Source organism: Oryza brachyantha, chromosome 2, assembly GCF_000231095.2.
Source record: "Oryza brachyantha chromosome 2, ObraRS2, whole genome shotgun sequence".
Taxonomy (NCBI): domain Eukaryota; kingdom Viridiplantae; phylum Streptophyta; class Magnoliopsida; order Poales; family Poaceae; genus Oryza; species Oryza brachyantha.
This window is the reverse complement of record NC_023164.2, coordinates 4,544,974-4,569,545: the sequence shown is the minus strand read 5'-3', so window position 1 is coordinate 4,569,545 and position 24,572 is coordinate 4,544,974. Positions and strand designations below refer to the sequence as shown.

General features: G+C 38.3%; 2 protein-coding genes across 2 annotated transcripts; both read left to right on the top strand.

Annotated features, from left to right (window-relative positions):
• Nucleotides 1-1,636: 1,636 nt before the first annotated feature.
• LOC102701241 lies at nt 1,637-3,128 on the top strand. The gene is made up of 3 exons (XM_040521050.1): nt 1,637-1,777; nt 1,884-2,384; nt 2,457-3,128. Exons 1-3 carry the CDS (start codon nt 1,696-1,698, stop codon nt 3,002-3,004), a joined length of 1,131 nt encoding a protein of 376 aa, XP_040376984.1. The 5' UTR covers nt 1,637-1,695; the 3' UTR covers nt 3,005-3,128.
• A 900-nt stretch (nt 3,129-4,028) lies between these two features.
• On the top strand, nt 4,029-6,532 carry LOC102713795 (50S ribosomal protein L19, chloroplastic-like). Its single transcript, XM_006646993.3, has 6 exons — nt 4,029-4,080; nt 4,360-4,524; nt 4,606-4,797; nt 4,896-4,982; nt 5,060-5,193; nt 6,142-6,532. Exons 2-6 carry the CDS (start codon nt 4,372-4,374, stop codon nt 6,242-6,244), a joined length of 669 nt encoding a protein of 222 aa, XP_006647056.1. The 5' UTR covers nt 4,029-4,080; nt 4,360-4,371; the 3' UTR covers nt 6,245-6,532.
• The last annotated feature ends 18,040 nt before the right edge of the window (nt 6,533-24,572 follow it).

The window sequence follows — 24,572 nt, the reverse complement described above, 5'->3', positions numbered from 1 at the left end:
GCTGAATGCTGACCTGTGTTGCAAGAGTGAGGAGGATTAAACAACATTGATAATTAATTAGTTCTTGATTTGCAAGCACATCAGAAGGACAGGATTCATGCCCTCGTGATCACAGCAATATTCTCTGAATAATTGCACCTCCCAGTCTTTATCTTGTTCTTGAATCTGCCTAGAATAACATAACTTCGTCGATAATTCTGTAATTCTGACTGCTGTATGGTAAAATTCAGGGAAATCAAGTAGTTGGTGGATTGGGAGGCAGAGACCAGACCAGAGAGAGCAAATGGCCAAAGAGCCCCTTGGAACAAAGGTCTTGGCAACATCACATGGAGTACTCATAATTGCGCCATGCAAATGATTCCCCTGATGCTATGCTCCTTGTTCTTTCGTCATTAGATTGGTCACAGAAAAAGTTCTTCATATGCATGATGTGCAAGCTCAGCATACTGATGCAGAAAATGTGCTCAAATTAAGAATCAGATGTGTGAATTACAGCATGGAAAGAGTACAGATCTTCGAGGATAAAGGAGGTAATTTTCACTTAGCTTTCTATCCAGATCAGGATTTGGAATGGACCAGATGAAATGGCTGGTGTTCGTCCAATTTTTTTTAAGAAACGTATTTTTACCCGGTCTCTATATCTAACCAGATATATGCAGTCATATTTTTTAGAGTGAAGTGCAACAGCAGTCCCTAAACCTTTGTGCATGTGTCATCTAGGTCCCTGAACTCTCAAAATACATTTTTGTGTCCTCAAACTTATCCGAGGGTGTCATATAGGTCCAAACGGGTTTCGACCCGCTCTATCGCTCCATCCGCTGACGTGACATGCCACGGTGGCGCCTACGAGAAGGGAGAGAAAAAAAATAAGGAGTAAGAGATACTGACATGTGGGACCCACATGGCCCCACCAACATGTAGGCGCCACCGTGGCATACCACGTCAGCGGGTGGAGCGGATCGGAGCCTGTTTGGACCTATATGACACCCTCGAACAAGTTCGGGGACCCAAAAATGTATTTTAAGAGTTCAGGGACATAGATGATACATGCACGCAAGTGGGAAATTCTCATGTCCGGTTCCTTTAGGGGCTAGATCTTAAACAATTCGCCTATCCCAATAAGCTGGTGCACTTCACTCTTTTTTTTTAATTCGGGAACTTAGTCCCTCAAACACCCAATCCGAAATTCATGCTCCTATGAAAATTTAAATCCAAAACCTTGGGTGAGACTGATCCCATAACTGGTTCCGGAAATTGTGAGATGAGTTCACCCCAAATTTTGCCAGAAACTTTGCAAGCTCCTGCAAAGGAATAGGATATTAATTTATTAAACATCAACATCTATTACAGGAGTGTGTCACTCTTAGAAGTTCAGTGGTTGCATACGCCAGTTCTGCAGATGCTGATGAAATTTGATGGCAGATTAGTTAAAAGAAGTAGTACCATTAGTGAAAGAACATGGACTCATGTTCTTGACCCCTGCATCATCAAGACATAACAGTACATGATCTGACAAGAAATGAAACGCTCATAGTGGCAATATGGTAAATTATGTGCACATCGAAGGGCAGGTCGACGAGGCGTCATCCATTTAAGCAACCGGCTAATCCATGGCGGGTCAGGTCAGGTCACCATTTCCAAGAGAAGCCGAGAGCTCTCTTCTACTCTTCTCCTCCAGCTCCGGCGAGGGTAGCCATGGCGGACAGGTCGGCGTTGCTGCTGGTGGTAGCGGTGGTGCTCTGCACGGCCGGTGGAATGACGCTCGCCATCACTGACGGTAACGTTTCTTGGTTTTGTTTGAGGCGTTGCGGCGCCGGCGCCGCCCGTTTCGTATAGTTCGGAGGTGTAACGTGCGTGCGTGTGCGTGCGCCGGCGGCGTGCAGGGCTGCTGCCGAACGGAAACTTCGAGCGCGGGCCGGCGGCGTCGCAGCTGCGGGGGACGCAGGTGCTGGGCGCGGCGGCGATCCCGTCGTGGGAGACGTCGGGGTTCGTGGAGTACATCCCGTCGGGGAAGAAGCAGGGGGACATGGTGCTGGTGGTGCCGGAGGGGAGCTACGCGGTGCGCCTGGGGAACGAGGCGTCGATCCGGCAGCGGCTCGCCGGCGCCGCCCGCGGCGCGCGGTACGCGCTGACGTTCAGCGCGGCGCGGACGTGCGCGCAGGCGGAGAAGCTGAACGTGTCGGCGTCGGGGCAGTCGGCGGTGCTCCCCATGCAGACCATGTACAGCAGCAACGGGTGGGACTCGTACGCCTGGGCGTGGGTCGCCGACGCCGACGTGGTCGACGTCGTCATCCACAACCCCGGCGTCACCGAGGACCCCGCCTGCGGCCCCCTCATCGACTCCGTCGCCATCCGCACCCTCAACCCACCTCGCCGCACCAACAGTACGTCGCGCCGCCGCCGCTCGCCATGCTCGTCGTTGGCTGACCTGACCAGGTGTTCGACCGTGCTTGCAGAGAACCTGGTGAAGAACGGGGACTTCGAGGAGGGCCCGTACATCATCCCGGGGACGAGGTGGGGCGTGCTGATCCCGTCCATGGTGGTGGACGACCACTCGCCGCTGCCGGGGTGGATGGTGGAGTCGCTCAAGGCGGTGAAGTACATCGACAGCGACCACTTCGCGGTGCCGCGGGGGCGGCGCGCCGTCGAGCTGCTGGCGGGGCGGGAGTCCGCGATCGCGCAGGTGATCCGCACGGTCCCCGGGAGACAGTACGCGCTGTCGTTCACCGTCGGCGACGCCAGCAACGGCTGCAAGGGGTCGCTGATGGTGGAGGCGTACGCCGGGAGGGAGTCGACCAAGGTGGCGTACGAGTCGGCCGGCCGCGGCGGCGCCGCCAGGCGCGCCGTGCTGCCGTTCCGCGCCGCGTCGGCGCGCACCCGCGTCGTGTTCTTCAGCTCGTTCTACAGCACCAGGAGCGACGACATGAGCTCGCTCTGCGGGCCGGTGCTCGACGACGTCGCCGTCGTCAGCGTGCGCGCGCGGCCGGCGGCGAAGCGCGGCTAGAGTCTAGCAGTCCGCCATTGCCAAGATTTTCTTGCTACTTAGCTGCTTATTATTTCGTTTTGTAACTTTGTATGTACACCAAGAAATTGGTCGAGCCATGGAAAATTAATTTAAGCTTCGAATACAATTATAACTTTATTCATATTCTACTTCGTATTTAAATAGGTTTTTGGCAGGATGATTCGTCTTATTCAAAAACCTATATAATTATCAGTTATTTGTTGCGATTGAATTTATTACTAAAATTATTTTAATTATAACTTATACGTCTGAATATTTGCACAAAAATTTAAATAAAACAAGTAATCAAATATGTGCAAAAAATATCGACATTGTCTATTAAATTTAATATAGATGGAGTATTTCGTTGGTTTCTCATAAATACTTTTAAAAGAGAACTATTCAAAATTTAAAATTTAACTATGTTTTTATTTAAAAGATTAAATTGATGACATCTTTTATTGAATTGGATTACAACTTAAATATAAGTATAAACTTTTTGCTTATCATTATTTAATCATTTAAAAAAATATTAAGGTCACAGCAATGCTGTAAATGGAACCTGCCCTATCAAAATATTGTCATTTCGAATAGTAAAGTGGCATTATTTGGTTTGCAACCAATATTTACCTATAATACATTTCTACACTGTTCAATTAAAAATTTGAGAAAGCAGCAACTAATGTCATAGAAAACCCAAAGTATTCTACCAAAAATAATCCTACGAACTATTTTCCGCATATTAAACTATGCTTCAAAATTTCGGATGCCACGGTAAAGAAATCCCACTATTTTTACAGCTAGCAACGACACCCTGAAGTCTAACCTGAGTTTTGCGTCGGGATGGGCCGTAAGAGGCCCAAATTCCGGCCTCGAACCACACATGGGCCAGATGTATTGGGCCGGGCCAGACAGCCCGGCCCATCAACGAGTCAGATCTAGAGCGGAGCAGCTTCTCTCGCTTCTCCCCCACTCCTCGGCCTCTTCCACCCTTCCCCTCCCACGCGGCGGCGGCGGCCGGAGCGCGCGCCTCCTCCATCTCGTCTCGTCTCGAATCGAATCGAATCGAATCGAAGGTATTCTTCTCTCCTCCTCCGTCGCCGCCCTGCCTCATGAACCAGCCAGTGTAGAAGGGTGACGACCTCTCCACCGGGTTCCATTTTTTTTTTGCCCCGAGGTTTTAGGATTTTTTTCGTTGTATTTTGCTCCCTAACCTTGAAGTTTTTTTATTCCCCCGTAGAGTAGATTATCGAATCTGTGGGTGGTCTCTCTGATGCGTGATGCGGTAGAAAAATCAGTTTTTTGGGGAGAATTTTTTTTAAATTTACCGCATGGGGTTTATCTGTCGTTTGCAGGGTACACGAACGATGCAGTCTTTGCTGCGGCGTGTCTGTCTCGCCGGAAGCGGTGGATCTGCGGCGGCGCTCTTGGATCGTGCAGCTTCTGGAGCTGCGCAGTCCGGTGCTAACCTGCTGCCCATCAGGCACCTGAGTTCTTGCAGCTGGACTCGTCCGTTTGGGGTGTGTGCGTGTTTGCACTTTTGATTTGTGTGATCCAGCTAATTTTGGTCATGCTAATCACGGCCGTTTCTTGATTTGCAGAATTCAATCAATTCCGGTGCTAGTGTTCACAGCAATGGGTTCTGCATGAATACCTTGTCAACGAGGGGTTTCTCGGCGGTTGGAAATGCTGAGGTTTCTCTCGAGGAGGAAAGTTCTAACTCTCCTGCAGTTGAGCATCCTCTGCGGATTAAGTTCAAGAGGCCTGACAAGACCGCTAGACACATTATGAACGTAAGCCTAGTATTATGCAACGCAATCATATAATGTCCACTCATGGTAGTGTCAAAATGGGCAGTTAAGGCCGTTTGATATATTGTTTTGTGTTGCAGATCTTAAACAAGGAGGCAGTTGACAAGGTCCGAGGGGAAAGAGAGATTCCTGATGTGCAGCCTGGATGTATTATTCAAATGAGATTGGTAAGCATTTGCATTATCAAGTTGCTGGTATTTGCCTGCTGTGTCATGTCAGTTGTTCTGATTATGTGTGTAAACAGCAAGTTCCTGAGAACAAGCGGCGTGAGTCTACATTGAAAGGCATTGTCATAGGAAGACGCAATGCTGGGATCAATACAACTTTCAGACTGCGTAGATTAGTAGCAGGTGTGGGAGTCGAGTCTGTATTTCCGCTGTAAGTGACACCAATTATGCACTTCCCCTTTTGCACCTTTTTTTTTGTATATAGAGATTGAACTACTTGGTTTTTTGCTACTCTATGCTACATGAATAATTAATTGGTCAATGTAATTTGAGAGTCATGTATTATACTTAATATTTTAAGCTTCGAGAAGTTTATTCTCACTCATCTTTAGCGTGGCAGACATGATCATTTTTCTTTAATTGTGCATAAACTTACCACTCGGTTGCATTTGGCTAATTAAGTATAGTTATAAATATAGACATCTAATTTTGGATTACAAGGTAGTTAGCTGTTTGCAAATATAGGGAAATTCATTTAAGTTTGGTGTCTGTTTCTTGGGTGTCCTTGTGGCTTCTTGACATCCCTAGTAGGCTGATGATAACAGTGGCATGCTGGCACTACTTTCATCCTTTGCATTCTTCTGTAAATCCATGCATAACTTTCTTAATCATATATTGGTAAATAACTGGCTATCAAATTCTTAAGAATTTGAATGCTGAGGTTGATACCGCTAGTACCTGATGGTACAGATGTGCAATAAATTCCTGTGTTGTGTTTGAGCTCTATTGCACATGGAGCTTGTAATTTCATAAATATGCATGTTCAACTCTGACAAAACAGCAATTTTCACCACTACGAAAATATGTTCCTTAACCCCTTCTGTCTTGTGGGTATATCGGTATAATGGAAATAATGCAATAGGATGTTTCAATATATTTAGCCACTATTTCTTGTTCTCTCTTCGTGCTGTTCTTTAGTTATACTGGAATTTTTCATACAAAATTGTCATTAGTTCCTGAAGTCATATATGGAAGATATCATTGGAATTTTTCATATAAAATTGTCACAAATTGCTGAAGTCATATATGGAAGATATCATTACACGCGATTCATTTTGTTTCAACTTTCATCTTGATGCAACTTCTCTCTTGTGTTCAGTTACTCTCCAAACATCAAGGAAATCAAGATCTTGGACAGGAAGAAAGTCAGGAGAGCGAAGTTGTATTACCTGCGTGACAGGATGAATGCACTTAAGAAATGATACTACTTTAGATCCCCTTTTGTTTTTTCGGTTGATCTGCCAGATTTTTGGCATAATGCTTTCGGTGCAAGCGGCACACTTTCCAATTCCAGCTCCTAAAAGGCCACTGTTTGTATTTCTGATATGATACTTGGTCCATTCAAGTAACACTAGCAGTGCTGGCAGCAGTCTGCTCCTGTGGCTCTGAACTAGCAACGTGGATATCTCATCTTTTATAATTTGTGACCACTAGCGGACTATACTGTAACCTCGTGTTATGAACATGATCATCTATCAAGCTTTCCGCAATCATTTACTTTGTGTTTAAGATTAAAGTAGGTGGAAATTTAGCTCATCAAAGCATAAAACTGCTCAATGGTATGTCTTCCCTGTCTGACAGCTAAAATTACTGATGTTGTCAATGGTATGCTACTTTGATAGTATATCATCATAATGATTTTTTTCTTTAAGATTCGTTTTTATGTGAATTACTATCTTTGGCTGCCCAGACGTCCGGAGCAGGTGCACGTCTGAGACACTTTTACGATGTCATGCCATCTTTCAGATTCATTTTCATTGTCGGTGTGATTCCTGGGTATTTTTATGCTGTCGAAATTCATCTCAGAAACGGGAGGAAATGATCAAATCAACCAGATCTCCGTCGCTTCTCAACTGGAACAGTACCCTGATATACCCAATGCATGACAAACCTGGTCGTATTTGGCATACGTACTCCCTCTATTTTGCAACGTAAAACTTTTTAGTATTGTCTATATTCATATGGATGTTAACGAGTCTAGACACATATATAAATTATATATATTAATCAATGAATAAATTTAGACAATGTTAGAAAGTCTTACAATATAAAAACGGAGTTAGCAACTAACTCTGGATTTCCATCGTCTATAAAGAAGGAACCCTGGAATCCTGGATGGCCATAATTGGCATTTGTATATAGCTGACTCTGGATTATCATCCTCTTTCATTTCATTATATTATATGGTACTTTCTCCATTTCACTCAACAGTCTTGTTCAGATTTATATGAAGACTAACAAATCTAGATAGGAGTCTTAAAGGCATTTTTTTATGGTACTCACTTCGTTAATGAGAAGTGCTCCAAGATAAATATAATAAATATATATAAGAGAAAAAAATAGTAGAGTCAACTTTATAGCTAAGTATAAACTTATATCGGGGTTGGTTGTTAAACCTGTTTTAACATGGTGCATGATAAAGCAAACGCAGGCAACATACAGGTAGGGTGGGAATGGATCAAGGCTCGTGGATTCTTTTACAACCCTATTTAACTTTTAAAAATATTTTAGCTCAAAGCTCTATATAATTTTATTTTTAATTCGTTTTGAACACGACCCTTAAATTTTGTATGTAAAATGGTTGGACCATTAACACCCCTACGTACAGACCAGTTAATTTATAGGACGGTTGTTAATGCACACATGCTGGGCCGGCCGGTGATGGCGTTGCAACTGGGCTGGCTGCGCTGTGGACCGGAGGAGGCCCAACGGGCCTCGGGCAGATGAGCCCACGCCAACACGAGATGACGCGGCCTGACACTAGAAGGAGGAGGTTATTGGGTAACCAATGCTCATGTTAAAGATATTACCTATATCTAAATTAAATGAATACTCTGTGTTACCTAATGAGTATGGATAACCCAATGGGCAATATGATGTATATATGTGGGTCTCACACGTAGAAATGGATAGAAATTTATGCAAAGTTACTCTTCAACGTAATAAATCACCCCTTCAAATTTGATAAAATTGTGAAATATGAATGTGAGAGTTTAAAATTTTTAGGTATAAATTTATACGTTCTTAATGTGTATGGATAAAATAGGTAAAATGGGAAATACCTTCTCCAAATCCTAAATTCAAATAAGTGATTATTCTTACTTGTGCCCTGCCCAAATAGTGCGAGTATAGATATGGGGATGGGTAATGCATATCCAATGACAACCTCTTATGAAGCATAAAACAAAGTCAGAATTATCTATCAATAAAATTATATTGAAATACATTAATTAATACTCACATTGTTTTAAATATTTCTAGAGTTGGACATGTGTATTAAGAAAGTAGCTAGAAATGATCGAAGAAAGTTGTGATTCTTTATATGAAGAAATTAACTGAAGAATGATTATGATTGATTTAGATAACCGGATAGGTGAAGAAATAACTATATTTTAGGATAAATATGGAAAGGTGCAAATAACTTTATTTTGACGTAGGGGGTAAATAATGAAATTAAAAAAAAATTCTCAACTCATCAGCCATGATAATACAAAATTTCGGCCCAACTAATATTAGGTCAGAAAGCAGTAGATTGAAATGGAGCAATACATCGTCCAGAATGACATACTTATAAATAAAAAATAATTTATGAATAAAACTTACATATGTTTTTTTATCGATCTAAAGATAAAAGATAAACTCTGGTAATAAAATCTGAAAATCAACTTCAAATATAAAATTTAAATTCAAATTTTGGACTACAAGCATGATCAGAAGCGAAATGACCAGCTAGCAGAGCCCAAACTACTGCGTACGTACGTACCGTGATGGGGGTGGCGCTGCACGCCAATGGCGACGGCGTCGTTGCGCCGGTGGGCCACGCCGGCCGGCCTCGCGCCGGCGAGCCGACACGGCCGGCCGGACAGCCGCGCGCGCGACCGCCGTGTCCGGTCCGTGGGCTACGCGTGGGCCCACCGGCAGTTCCATGCCCCCAACCCAAAACCAAATCCATCCAAATTTAACCCCCTCAATCTCTGCCACTAATCCCCCCACCACCAATCATTCGCTCCCCCCCCCCCCCTCCAAACAAAACAAAACAAGACAAAATTTTAAATTATGAATTAATTCAGTCAATTTTCGAGCTACTACTACGTAGCTAGCCACACTACACGGGCCACAGAATATTCAAATTGTTTTTAGTTCGATCTTTCACGCGCCAATTAAGCTAGCTTCACGAGCCTCTCAAGCTGTGTCTAGTTAATTAGTGAGAGGTTTATTATATCATCACACTAACCATATTGATTATGTTAATTATATATTCGTGTGGCATCTTTGCACTAATAAAATTGAAAATGTTTAGCTAATTTTGTCATCTTGTTGTCGAACTAACGGCAGAAGAAGTCCAAAAAGATAATGTGATCTTGAGCTACTCCCATGACCCAAGTCTCGAGTAGTTAGTTAATAAATTATTTAATTTCAAGTTCTTGCTAATTCAACATTGGGCTCCACATCCAACAAGAAACGCGTAGTCTCCACCCAAATGAAAACAAAAAGTTCTCCAAAAATTTAAAGGCTCCACTAATTTATATTGCAAGTGAGTTTAGACCACTTTCCGGTTTAATTATTGTTTGCAACTTAGGTAGGTAGGACGTCCAAATTTGCCATGCAATCGTCTGAATGAATCAGGGAATGGATAATTAAGACCTTGCATTACTTGAAAATATTATTAAGGTATAATCCTTCTCGAAGACTTTAATTATGTGATTAGTCAAATAAGATATTTGTACTTTCTCTTGTCCGTTTCTAACGTCTTAATTTATACGTATATAACGAAAATTTCTCTGGTCATTCATGACGGCTAATTAACCTGGTGCTGCTAATGTCTCTTATTGTTGACATGTAAACAGAAAATATATGTTTACGTGATGATCTTCGAACTTTGCATAGTCTTGTCACGCTAATTGATCAAAATTGGCGGCAAAGCATATCACCATTTTGGTTTCTATCAACCAAAGATTTCAAATGTCAATGCATACATGCCTACAACTTGAGCAAGAATGCTTGGGTCCTCAATTAAATTAATGGATTAATATAAATCCACAATTTGAGGCTCCATCTTATGAGTAATAAATAAAATGTAAAGGTTATATGCATTGTATACTGCTTTAAGTTAGTGTAGAGTTACCGGGCACATATGAATTAATGCACAAGAGAGATAAATCTTTTGTTAAACATTAAGATAATGAGAGCTATGCGTGATGGTGCCAAACTTCAGGTAATCTTTTATTCCACTAGAATCATTATGATTTCTTTTACCGTTTCAATTTTTGTGTTTAATTATATGGGTACATAGAGGTTTGTCCCAACTCTCTATCTTTTTGTTGAATCAAATTATTCTTGCTTGTGTGTGTCTTATGGCAGAGACTAAAATGTTGTCATTATGTTTTAAAAGATAATTAAAGAAATTGAATATATTAATAAAAACATAAGTGCTAATATAATGATGCTATGTCGAAGAAGAAATGCAGTAGAAAATATAGCTGTTTAATTTACTCCTCAAGACATCTTAACTAAACCGAAACCGTGTCAACATTCTTGCAGACCACAAAGTTAAACTAATCTCCTCGTGGATCAGTCGTTACAAAAAATTAACTTAACTAAATTAATGAAAAAAAGAATGCTCATAAACAATGTCAATCCTATGGATACAAATTAACTTAATTAATTTAATTAAAAAGGAATGCTCATCAGGAATGCTAATAAAAAAAGAAAGCTCATAAAAAATTAACTAGTTCGTTTACCTTGCATCAGGGGGGAAAGAACCGTGTTACCTATGCATACAAATTACTTCTCTATTTTAAAATATATAATGTATTTTGTTTCGTTATAGTATGTCTAACAATTACTCTACTGAAATATATTCTTTTATACAAAATTTATGATTAGATTCATTTCGAAAAATACTTTATTGTGTTTACATTTTTTTTGTCAGGTAAGTGTTGTTGATAGAGTAACTGTTAGTCAGATTTTTATTCTAACAAAATAAAATATATTTTATGAAATGAAGTAAGTAAGTTTTAACGACGATTATGACTAATTGGTTCGGTCAAATTAATCCCAAAAATCCATACTAAAGTGCGTAATTAACAAGTTACATCATACGTGACGACCGTCACCAGCAGAGACGAATTCAGACGTCTTTTTTTTCTTTCTTTCCTTCTCAAGAGCCGATGAATTCAGATGTCAATTCAAGCAAACCGTTTCCAACGCACTGAACTTACTTGACCGTATATATAACGTGTGTACTTTGACTTATTTGAGGTAAGAACAATACTGTATATATCTACAACGATTTTTAGTCAGGTCTTCTCATCCTCTCTAATTTATTTCAGTCTTAGTTTCATGTTATATCTTCAGAAAGGGTGATTCAAGCACAAGAATATGTCGCTTATCTTTTCTCCTATGCTTATAAGTTACCATTTAATTTTTAAAAGTTAAATTTAGAGTTAATATTGATATTTTTTTACCGTAGTTTATTTTTCACTCTTTACTTTTAGATCGTTAAGAACGCATATATAAAAGTTTTAAACTCAAATTATTTTTTAATCGTAATAAGCGGTTTCGCCTATACTTTTCACAAGCTAAACAATAACCCTCTTGTAGTCTTGTGTTGATGTAATGTCTTTAGTTGCACTACAAGCAGTGGGATATACCTAACTAGACCTTCGAAACTACCAAGACATTTCTATGGAGTCGGGAGAAGTTTTTAGTAGAAAGTCAAGAGCTGATTGAGCCTAAAACTACTGAATAATCCCATCGGATGACTTTGTTTTCAGATACTTTTTTGCGTTTGAAATATTGACTTTTTATCTACCATTTGTTTTATCCAAATTGACACCATTCTTATTTATTTTACTTTGATTTATTTTATCATTAATGGGACTTTAATCACGATTTTACATATTTGCATAAAAAATAAATAAGGTAAATGATCAAACAAATGTTGAAAACTCAACTGCGGTAAACATTAAAAATCGGACGGCCAACAACGATGCATATAACTGCATATGCAAGCATATAACCTGTCTCTCAATTTGGGTTCCAATTCCATTAAAAACTAGTACTAGACTAGCGTATAGTTAATTTGAAAATTTTCGAAAAAGAACAGTAACATGGAATTATATCCTTAGTAAAAGGCTCAGTGCACCTAAACTATTTCTATAAAAAGAAAAGTTTGCGCAAATTTATATAAATGCACGACACAATATGCACGTTACTAAATTGCTATCCTACTATAATAAACACAAGGTAAAAGAATAATATAAGGTAATTAATATATCGCTTCAAATTCTTGTAGAATAACTTTTGATGTCCAGATAAGATGTACATGCATAACCGAAAGTGTTAAGAATTTTCTCAAAAGTCAGTTCCACCAAAAGAAATAATCATTAGAGGAACCAGACTATAAATTCCCCCCACTTCAGACGGATTAATTCCATGTACTTAAGCAAACAAAGCATCCTAATCATTAACCGTGTGGATAGTATTCGCCCTTTTCGGTGTGTGAATGAATTGTCACAATGTAACACATTGAACACGATATGATGGAATTTTGCCATCCTTAAAGAAGGTACGAGGAGGTGCTATATTTTCTAGCGTAAAATTATAATACCTTGAAGTACTTAGCTACTTGAAGAATAGGGCTGTCAACTAGCGGTGCTCGAGTCAGGCTTATGTAATCTTTGAGTTCTCAAGCAGTCTTGGCTCAAGTTCAACTGCTGAGCTCGATTTATTATTTATATAACATATATATAAGGATGGTTTCTTGATAAAATAATTTATTTCAAGTTAATTTTGTTATTAGAGGATAAGCAAAAGGATATGATAAATATACAATGCCAGCATTTGCTAATTCATCATGTGGATATATATAAAAATAACACATTTGATCAACTAGTTTATAAAATAAACAAATAAAAAGCATATACTTAGGAGCCACTACCTTTTTTTATAGCTCTTTTGAGAGGTACTAAAATTTTACACTAAACATTTACTGCATATTGTAACTTTCTAAGTACTACAAAATTTTCCTACTGTCATATATAGCTGACATGTATAAATCGACAATCGACAATATTGGGTGCAAAATCGTAACACACATTTGCAAAAATTTCAGCATTTTTTTAATCCCCAACATGCATTCCGAATCAATGCTATATATAGAAATTTCTTAATAAAAATAAACGTGGAACTAAATGTAATGAATTAATTTCATATGGTTAATTAAACATTTTTACTGCATGTTCTCTAAAAAAATACATTAATATGGTTAATTAAACATTTTTTACAACATGGTGTACCCGGAATAATTCTTTCCCCATGTATCTGTCCTTGTGGTTAACATGCATTTTCCCCCTTTTCCCCAACTAATTAAGATCTATGTAGATGAATAGACAACATCTTTCATGAAAAAGAATAAGGTTCGGTGGAAACACTTTTGACACTTTAGACAAGATAGAAATCATTGAATTTAATTATGCTTCTGCTAGGCATGCATGCAGATTTAGCCATGCTCTGAAACTAATTAACTAGCTAGCAGCTAACTGCAAATATTCTCTAGCAGAATCAGTCTAACAAGAAAGAAATGATGTATCATGTAGATTTGTGGAACCCATCAAGTCCAGAGGTTGACACCTCAGTCTAATGGGATCCATTTATTCTCCCCTTCAAGATTCGACAATTCACAAGAAGAATTTGAATCTTATCGGAGAATTTTATGCACAAAGAATGCGATATATTCAAATGATGGATTTGTACTCTTTTTATCCAAAGACAATATATGTTGTGACAGTTGGTAGAGAGATCGAGATTCAGTTGCTCATGATGAGCAACTTTTGAACCCATGGTATATATGACCTACCAAATAATATAGGTACAAAATCATGAACTGCTAATCTATCCCTATCTTTACATGCATGAAAGGTAACATATAGAAGGTAATATAGCTGCCGACACTCCATACATATCCTTTAATTTGTTTGCAAACACTTAGACCACACACAAAAAGAAAATGCATATATACTTCCATCTAATCTACCCCTTTCATTGAAAATACTATGGTAGCTAGCTAGTTAGGTGCCAGCAGCTCAACCAAACCAAATTTAGGGTTTGTTTGAAAAACTTTAGATTCTAAGAAGCGGATGGTCTCAGAATCTAAAAAAGTTAGTTTTTTTAGCTTTTGGCTTCTAGTTCATTTTTTTGAATTCTACCACTCTAGATTCTTAGAAAATTGAGTGTTGTTTGAGAGAACTTCTAACTTCTGGAAATTTGTGAGAAGCTGCAGCTGCCCAGAAGCTCCCCAAATAGGCACTTCCGCACTTAGAACTTCGTGATAAATATTTCACATTTAATATAAAAATCAATTGATCTTTTAAAATTTCAATCCTTGATTTTATATTAAATTAAATTCACAAGATCTAATAATTTATAATAGCATATTATACTTTTCAAGATAAATCTATACATGTAATTAACATTTCATATAAACAAATTAGCCATTTGATAAATTTTTGATTTTAAAAGTTTAACTGGATCTTGGCTTAAATGCGAAATTTATATAACCAGAAGTACCGAAAGTCTGAAAGGCATGAATAACAAAGAATAGTGATGTAATTGCTATATAATTATGTCTTTGTACGCTATTCCCCTCGTAATACATTAAAATTCGAGGATGAGCAGCTCTTCGAGAAACAAAATTTGAGATAAATTTCAATGTCTGATACGTGAAGGATGCTTCCAAGAGACAAATACGTACCAATTATTGAACACACACATCATCACGTATATGCTGATAACGACTGTCGATTGACAGATGCATTAATTATTGTTTGCTTATGAAGAGCACATAGCAGCTAGCTTCAACCTCGTCACGACAACGTAATTAACCATGCCCTATTCACATGAAAAATCTCTTCAGGCCTACACATTCAGAAACAAAATTTTTTCCATGCAATTCGACATGCAAATCTAAAGATCACGGCGACAACAACCATAGAAAAGGACGACGATCGATGAGAGTGTCCAGTTCAGTTCTTCCTGATCCCCTGTCGTCGTCTCGGCCCTCTCACATCACTAGCTACTTGCTTGCTCGATCATCAGACGATCAAAGAACCCTACCTACATGAGGGCCCCCCTGCTAGTAGCTGCCGCCGCGACGACCCACATCATCGTCGTCGTTTTGCTATATACATCATCGGCAAGAACAGCTAGGTAAGGTGATGTTTAGATTGAGAAATTTTTTTTAGAAAAAGTATCACATCAAATGTTGGACCGGATGTCGGAAGGGTTTTCGGACACGAATGAAAAAACGAATTTCACGGCTAACCTAGAAACCACGAGACGAATCTTTTGAGCCTAATTAATCTGTCATTAGCACATGTTGGTTACTGTAGCATTTATGGTTAATCATGGACTAAGTAGGCTCAAAAGAATCATCTCAAGATTTCTTTCATAACTGTGAAATTAGTTTTTTGGTTTATCTATATGTAATGCTTTATTTAGGTGTCTAAAAATTCGATGTGATGTTTTTGAAAAAAAAATTTGGAAACTAAACAAAGCCTAATTAACTCTTCAGTTACGTAGCGGTGGTGTAGCTATGGAGTATATGCCAAGGTGCAGAAATGTCAGGACTGTTAAATTTAGCGGTGGCGATGGGCCGTACGTCGTTGGTTGTTAGACGACGGAAGCTGGAGAGGGGAGGTGAACCGGCACATCACGTGTACTATGCACAGCCATCGCCGTGGTGGCCTAGTTGAGCCATGGCTGTGTTTGCTGGTAGCTCGGAGGGAGCTAGCTAGCTCTTTCATGGCACAGTGACAGGGCGAGGTCGAGGGCGATGGAACGGACGTCGTCGATCGAGGCCGGAGCTAGCTGTAGCGTGCGCGCGCGTGGCGGGCATGGCGTGGGCACGAGGATTTCACATGCGGCGGCGGCGGCGGCCCGCGCGCGGCCGGGGCCCGGGGAAGAAGGCGCGCCGCGCGCACACGCACACTGCATGAGGCGCCGACGCCGCCGCCAACGCCGCCGCGCGCTCTGTGTGGCTGCAGCGGCCGGTAGCATCGGGTCCCACGGCTCGTTTTCTTTTCATTTATGCTTATAAACTAAATTATATATTTCTAAATTTAAATGTTAAATTAATTTTACGGTTTTTATTATAGTTTAATTTTCGGTCTTAATTTGCTTTTAGATGGCTAAAACACACCTATAACATTATTATTCATAAATTATTTGTTTTAAATATTTTGTTTTTTTAAAAGCCAAATAATAACCCGTTAAATTTTTTTTTTGGCCGTGGGAAGTGAGTTTGCTCTTCACCGTCTGTCCGCTAGCTTAGCTCTTTTAATTGATGCTCACTAGTCACTCCCGTTGCAAAAGAATGCTACTTTTGACTTTTCATACTCCGTGCTCAATACAACACATAATTCTTGAGTTCATTTATATGGATGAGGTAAAGAATAGTTATACATGTAAGGATAGTGAGAAGCTTTGGGATGTTTGTTTATAAAAAAAATGGGTAAAAATCCAATGATCCATAATGAAAGGCAGCATGTAAAATGTACTTCTATATGTGTGCTTAGGTAGGAAAATGATCAAATGAAAAAGGCAAGTTTGCTAATAAGATGGACAAAGGATAGGATTGTCTTTGAGGCACGCTGGTACCGGCGTACGTACCACATTGGCAATTTTTTTCCCATCTATAGTATGCATTGAGGTCACGTTTGGCAACCTCTTTTTCCATATCCATATTCTCTCATTTTTTATGTGTATGTTTTCGAATTACTAAACGGTGTATTTTTTATTAAAAACTTTTATAAGAAAATTATTTTTTTATAAAAAATCATATCTAACTATTTTTAAAGTTTTGTATAACTAATAATTAATTAATCATATGTTAATTTGTTACTACGTTTCTAACCTCAACAAATAACACGACCTAAGTCGCATATATTTATTATGTTATTTGCGTGATTTTTTTAGATTTACATTTGAGATGTGCCTCAAAGCTCTCTGGGAAAAAATGCACAAATTTTAAAGATGAACAGAAGATACTTGACTACCTAATTGATCTTTAGGTTGGTAATTTGGACCTTAGAAGGATTGACCATACCCGACCTGTATGAATTCACCCGTTATCGCTCATTGCACCCAACCTTGAGCAGCGCCGCTTCTTCCTTACTCTCAATGCAACCCTGAGCTCAGTGGCGAATCCAGAAAAAAAATTACCGTGGATCCAATATATACCAATTATCTGATTTTTTACTTATATACTAATTACTATGATATAATCTAGTAAGAATTGGATAATTTACCCGGGGTCCGAAGACCCCAGGAGAGTATACGTAGGATCGCCACTGCCTGAGCTAGAACGAATTAGAGAGATCAGGTGTCTCTGTTTACTTTAGTGTGTTTTAAACTGAGTTTAGACTGTTACAGTTGACTGAGTTTGGACTGACGTAGGTGCACATAGAAGAATTTAATTTGTCTTAATTCGAGTACTTTAGTTTTTCCATTTTGCCTTTAGGCCAACTGTAACTATAACTTTTGGTTTAAGCTAGGGAAGCTTGTAGCCCTTTTTTTTTTTTTCCTTTTGGAAGCTATCATAGCTTATCTCAAAGAAGGTCTTAGTGCACACTTTTTAGCCTGTAAGAAAATTTTATTTCAGGTAGACGCCCTTCTCTCTCAACCTATATACACCAAAGAAAATATATAAATGCGCCAAGTTTTTCAATGTTTGTGCATATATAAATTCTTGATTAGAAAATAGGAGTATATGTAGCACTAAAGCACACAATTCTTCTCCTTACAAAAACAAAATCTTCACCTGCTTGGCCGACAAATTATAGTTTTGATGAGAAATTGAATGACATAAGCTGACCATGATTCAAGCTGTTGGTCCATATATATTAATTCTTTGACCAAATACTAGTTAAGTCCATGCTCAATCATCATACTCCAGAATCAACTAATTGATTTCCTTAGCCATGTTTGGTGTATACTTCTTCAGTATTCATGAATCATGATGATGAGCTAGCTAACTAATAGCTAGCCAGCAATATGAAATTGAAGGTCACATCAGCGAAAACTCAACTTAATTTCTTTTCAAACCAACTTGATACCAACTTTGTAATAGAACTTAGTAATTAATGTGCCAATTCTTCCACAATCTAGAGTCATCAATTGCATTACTATACTGTGAAAATAATTTTGTCATCCATTGATCCTTTTGCATCCGCATGTATACGTCAGGTTAGGTTAATTTGTTCTATAGGTGTAGCTACTCTGTGAATTAACTGAACAACTTATGTACCTATCATATATTAACATCTATTATATATATGGCATGGAAAGATGGCACCACGTTTGCTCCGTAGGTTCAAAATTACCACGTTAATCAGAGAAAAATATACACCATCAGATCGTAAGATATCCACATCACTTATTGCATAATTGATGACATAGGCATTTTGTAAGCTACACATAAATGACTAGCTGGCCACTAAGGGTCAAAGTATATTAAAATCGTTCAGTTTTGCATCAACATTTAAACCATCGTGTGCTCAATTAATTATATCCTGGAAACAAGATATGTGATCCTGAATTTTCGCAAAAGAAAATGTATATTCCTGTACATCATTAATTATTGTCACATTTATACCAGTGTCCCCAGCTAATGTCTAGCAACGATACCATTTGTACATCCATATGATCGATGAGCTATGCATGAATATGATGTGGCCTCGATTATAATAGTCCAGTTAGGCATGCTCGATCATACGCAAAGTGTAGTAGATAATGAAGTTAGGTCAGATTGATTTTCTTGGGTAGTTTTCTGCTGATATGATCTGTGCACATGGCTAATCAAAATTATCGCTATCACTCCTTGCAGAAAAAACATTTATGTCTACCATTTCTGTAAACAAGAAACATATAACATATTTAGCCAGCGCATATATATGTTGTGCAAAGGACGGAACCCTAAGTTGATTTTTGACTACTCGAGATCTCAATGCTGACGTCCACTACCACAGAAAACATCTCATATATGGCGGGATATAAGCCGGTTTATCTAAATCCAACACTGCATCCCCCTGCCTGCGTGCCAAAATAAGCTCATCCGACATAGCTAGATAGTTGCATGCAACCGATAGGGATTTTTTGATGCACAGGCACCGATACGGATTTAGCCGAGCCAAGCCATCAAGCAAGCCAAATGGACGTATTATCGTCTCGTCTCGTTTCTCTCCCTTTGACTCTTGCTTCCTCTCATTTCTTTCGCCCTCGATCCCTCCTCTCTCTCTCTAGATCGAGTGGATTCGTTGGGAGGCTAGCGACAGAGGAAAAGTAGTCCAAGAGAATGACAGATCCAGTGTGGCAAAAGCAGCCGCCACCTCTACTTTTTCTACCTTGAAGATGGTGCGACAGAAGCTGTCACCTCTCCCTCCTTGTCCACCATGAGCAACTTGTCCAATACCTATATGAGTCAACCCTGTCGTTGTCTAGGTCGAGCTGAGCCACCGCCGCAACAACAAGTATGTAACTTCCTAGCCCATAAACCCACGTAGCCCACTCTATATGGTGAGTGGGCTTATTTTTATTATCGCTTCGTGTAAAAGGGTTAACCTAGAGGTGCTATGCATGAGGTGAATTAGGTATATAAACTAATCCAAACCAATCTAAACTTTCTACGTGGGACTAATCCCATCAATGAATACTTGGGTCTAATGGGCCTCACATTTGTACTTAACGGACCTAACACTTGGACCTAATAGGTTAAACCAGAGCGAGAACGTACAAACAGTCTGAAATACCACCAATGTGCTAGGATATTACAAAGTAGGAGCAACAAGAATCCATCATGCAACTCAAGGGTGGCGGATCCACCACCGGTGGGCTCAGGAGAGGCAGATTTGCCACTGGTGCACTCGAAGGAGACGAATCCGCTACCTTGGAGCTTAGGAGACTCAACATTACCATTGACTCTAGCACTACACGGACACATACATGCATAAGAATAGGCATGTGTCGGCCTGCGGGTAATACGTGGCTCTCTAATCGAAATAAATGAACTAAGTTTCGTTAAAACTTAGTTTATTTATTTAAATAAGAGACTATCACGAATTATCTATGAATCAACCCACGCACATCCCTATACGTGCATCCAAATGTATTAGCTAGCTGTCCCAGTCGAATCCTCGAGCTACTCTTGATCGATGCTGATAAATATTGTCACATGCAAAGGAGAAATTAAGCTAGCTAGCTTTACTTGCACGTTTTACCTAGCTAGCCATCTAGCTAGTAATATTAAAATTAGCATGCTGCCAAATCTCTAAAAGTAGGTTAAAAAATTGATCTTTGCGTGCAAACGATGAATGCATAGCTAATTGGGCGTGCATGCAAGTTTCGTGTCAAGTAGGCATATATATGCACGCTTGATGTACGTTAATTACGGGTCTCAATCAACTTGAAACCCAACTTTATTAACTCTAGCAACTTCAACTTGAATAATTTCACCCAACTGGGTTAATCAAATTTTACACAAACCACATACATGGTTATCGTAGGATAAATATAGATCAAAGAAGGGTATAGTAATTAATGTGGCTGGTTTAATAATAAATTCTGGCCAAAGATATGCAATTTTTTTTTGAAAGTTGCGTACCAACCCCAAATATATTACGCTTAGTTAATTTGAGAACCTATAAGATAATTATGGCAAATACCTCTGTCTAATTTATCTTGTTTTAAAATTCCTTGCTATTGTCGATATTCTCGTTCTTATTGTGGTACTTTGTGCATATTCTATATGACTTAGCACGCATTAAGGTTACAAATACTACTGCATTAGTCGAGTTCAAGTCATTGAGGTTGCAAATGCTACTACATCAGTCGAGTTCGGCTAGGTGGAAGCACGTGACATAGTTAATTGTGCCGTGCATGTCTCTATGTACATATGGTCTCAAGAACATCTTCTTACCCTAGCACAGTATCACATTGAGTTCATCTTCCATTCCTTAAATTGACAGAGAAAATCCAATAAGACAAAAGCAACATACTTTCCTCTTCGATCAGGCCTAACTGGCGTGAATGTTGACCATGACTACTCTCAACCTATTTATACTCGTAGGAGCGCGTGTGAGAGCTAGCCCGCAACCATGAAAATGCATGAGCAACAAAAATAGGAGCCGATCTTAAATCAAGTTGATTTAGGAAGGGGATATTTGCAACTTTGTAGGAGATTCTCAAACTAGGAGTGGTATTTGGAGTTTTTTTTCCCACAGTTTTCCTTTTTTTAAAAAAAAGTACATGCACACTCCACTTCTTTCCGGTACTCCCTCTGCTCTCAGAATATAAGCATTCTTAAATCAATGCTAGATCAAATATTTTTATAATTAACCATATATATTGATAGTAAAAAATATAAAGGTTGATGAAAAAAATTGATGTTAGCTAGGTTACCATTGAAAAGACTATCGTAATATAAAAAATATTTAAAAATATTTATTATTTTACTACTACTATTATTATTGACAAGTAACGTATGGAAGTTCGTGTCAAGAGCTAAAAGTGTTTATATATATTTATGGACTGATGGAATAAACCATATATCTTTCTAGAGCTAGCTAGCTAGTGTCTCAAATATCAACTTCTAACTACCCATAGCTTAGCATTGACACTATATATCTAAGACTTCCTTAGAGAATTTGATTAATTAATCAAGATAACATTGGCTGATATATATTAGTCGACCACACATGTTTTAGATGCTGGCTAACACATGTGTTTTGAGTTTTGACCCTACGTACTGCATGCTAGCTATATATATAGCTTCTTACCTAGCTAGCTGCTAGCTACAGTCTCTGTAAGCATTATATCTCGTATTATCGTTTGACCCTAGCTATATATATAGTAGTATATATGTATGTGGCCTATTTATATATAGCCACTTAATTAGATGGTGTAATTCCTGTAATTAAGCTCGACCATGTGCAGTAATGTCACAAATCGAATGTGCGTTGCATATGCGTTTCCAGACATCCCTTGATTGTACGTTCACATATAATTAATATAACCTCGAAAGCTTATCAGTATTCGCATTTTTTAACACATTTTGACGTGGCTGATCGAGATCAATTTTTGACTGAAATTTTGGATAGATTTTTTATACATTCAAAAGTTATATGGTAAATTTGATTAAAATTCAGTCAGATTTTGAAAAGCAGTCAAAAACCGTCAGACCAACATGACTGAAAACCCGGTTGTCAATCAGTAATTTAAACCCTTCGTCGCATGTTTGTCTTGAGAAATTACCAGAATGCCATATGTCATGGTTATATATGTAACAACTTAACTTTTATTAGAAAAGCCCGCACACAAGGCACAACTACACACGCGTATTGTAGTCGATCCTAAGAATGTGTGTCCTCTAACATATATTTTAATAAAATGAAGAGCTCTCGTTTCTGGGTTTAAATAATTAATTCATATTATTTACTTTTCTAAATCTTCTATACTTATTTTAGAAGTCCATTAGTTACGTGCATGTAAAATGAAAAAAAAAACCATTACACATCTTAATAATGTTAAATCAAGTTACCCCTCTAACCATTATCCACCCTTAGCTAGTAATATTGGACAAAAGAAACTGTATCTAAACATGTATAAAAAGTCAACGGCGTCATATATTTATGTACGAAGGTAGCATGGAGTAGCATGTGAGATTGGCAGTTGACACACAGGAACTGGATTGGGTTGCAGAGAGGTGCTCGACCTATATGCATGGATCGATCAGATCGTGAGCGAGCCAGCAAATGATCGATCGATCTCGATCGCAAGCAAAACAAATTAATTAGTATTCAGTTTGAAAGATGGTGTAGATGCATGCATGCATGGGTGCACCGAAATGCAGTGGATGCGGCCCCAAAACGGGGCAATTTTGATCCATCCATCGATCCGTCCTCCGTATCCAGGGCCGGGTGTCCTGAATAATTCATTTATAATATTAGTTGCTTTTTTGTAAGATAGTAGTGTATACATAGTGCTAAATTAATCATCACCGCCATTCTGGCCTCGATCGGTCTGGACCATCCTATCCTGTGACCACCGCTACTGATGCTAGCCTAGCTATGGGATAATTAACCCTCTGGTACCCATAAAATTTTATCTTATCTTTTCTCTGTCTATGAATTTTGCTTACTTTCTTGTGTATTCTCAAAATTTGATTTTGATCCATTCCACGTCTCCATAAGTTGACAGATATCTGACCATCTAATTTCTACGAAAATGACTATTTTAGCCTTTGGATGAACGTAGAAATATGAATTACATTATTAAAAATATAAAAGTTTATCCCATGAGACTATAAATAGTTATGAGTTTGTTGTCTGATACATTATTTATGACAAAATTTATTTTTAGATAATAGAATAAAATTATGTATTTATTTTATTTTTAAAAAGTCATAAAAATGAGAAGAATTCATACAAACATTGGACTACCAATGCTTCCGAATTTTTTTTAAGACTGCTCCCAATAAAAAAAAATTGTCCTATTAAATTTTAAATATAAACTTTAACTTATTATATTTGTTTTATTTTTAAAATTTATGTTAAAATTTTCTACACTAATTATTTAGTCTCATTTGTTACATATATAAAATGCACTCAAACAAAATTTTTAATTGCTTTTTCAAGCTTATATGCAAACCTAAATTATTAAGGGCATTATAGACATTTGCCACAGACTTAGAGCAGACAATCACCCCATCTTTTGGCTTTTACTTATGATTATAAGCCAAAATATAAATTTTCAACCTAAAATTTAGAGTTGATTTGGAGGTTTTTTCATCTTAATTTATTTTTCAACACTGGTTTTTGAATCTCTACGAACACATATATAAAATTTTATTTGTAAATTATTTTCTATTTGTAAACTTGTCGTTTGGCTTTTTTTCTTAAGAAAACCAGAAGATAAATATCGCTTCACCATATACATTGACATTGTCTTGTAGTAGGTGACGTTCATGTCATTGTAATCGCGTACAATGATATTTCTTTTGTATGTTTTAAATTTATATTGAGAAAGTTAAATATATAATCCATCAGTTTTATATTGTAAGGCTTATCCTATGTAGAACATCTATTGATTTGTATATATGTATATTGATTTGTATATATGTATAGACCATTAGTGTTCATTAGATAATACTATAAAGTCGTACATCGTAGACTTTGAATTTCATAGACAAAATTGATTGAAATTATGAAATTTTGAATTAAGAAATTAATTTGTTTCTTTTTAGAGCTAATTAAGCTAGAAGTTTACAAAGTACTTCCAACACACTATAATTAGGCTTGGTTGTGGGAACTTAAGATTTTAGTAAGCAGTTGGTGAGAAGTCAGCTTCTCAGAATATAGAAAAGTTGGGTTTCTCAACTTATAGCTTCTAGTTCATTTTCTGGTTTATGTAACTCTACATTCTCAAAAACAAACTTTAGTATGTCTATGACTTCTGAGAAATTGCAGCTATCAGAAA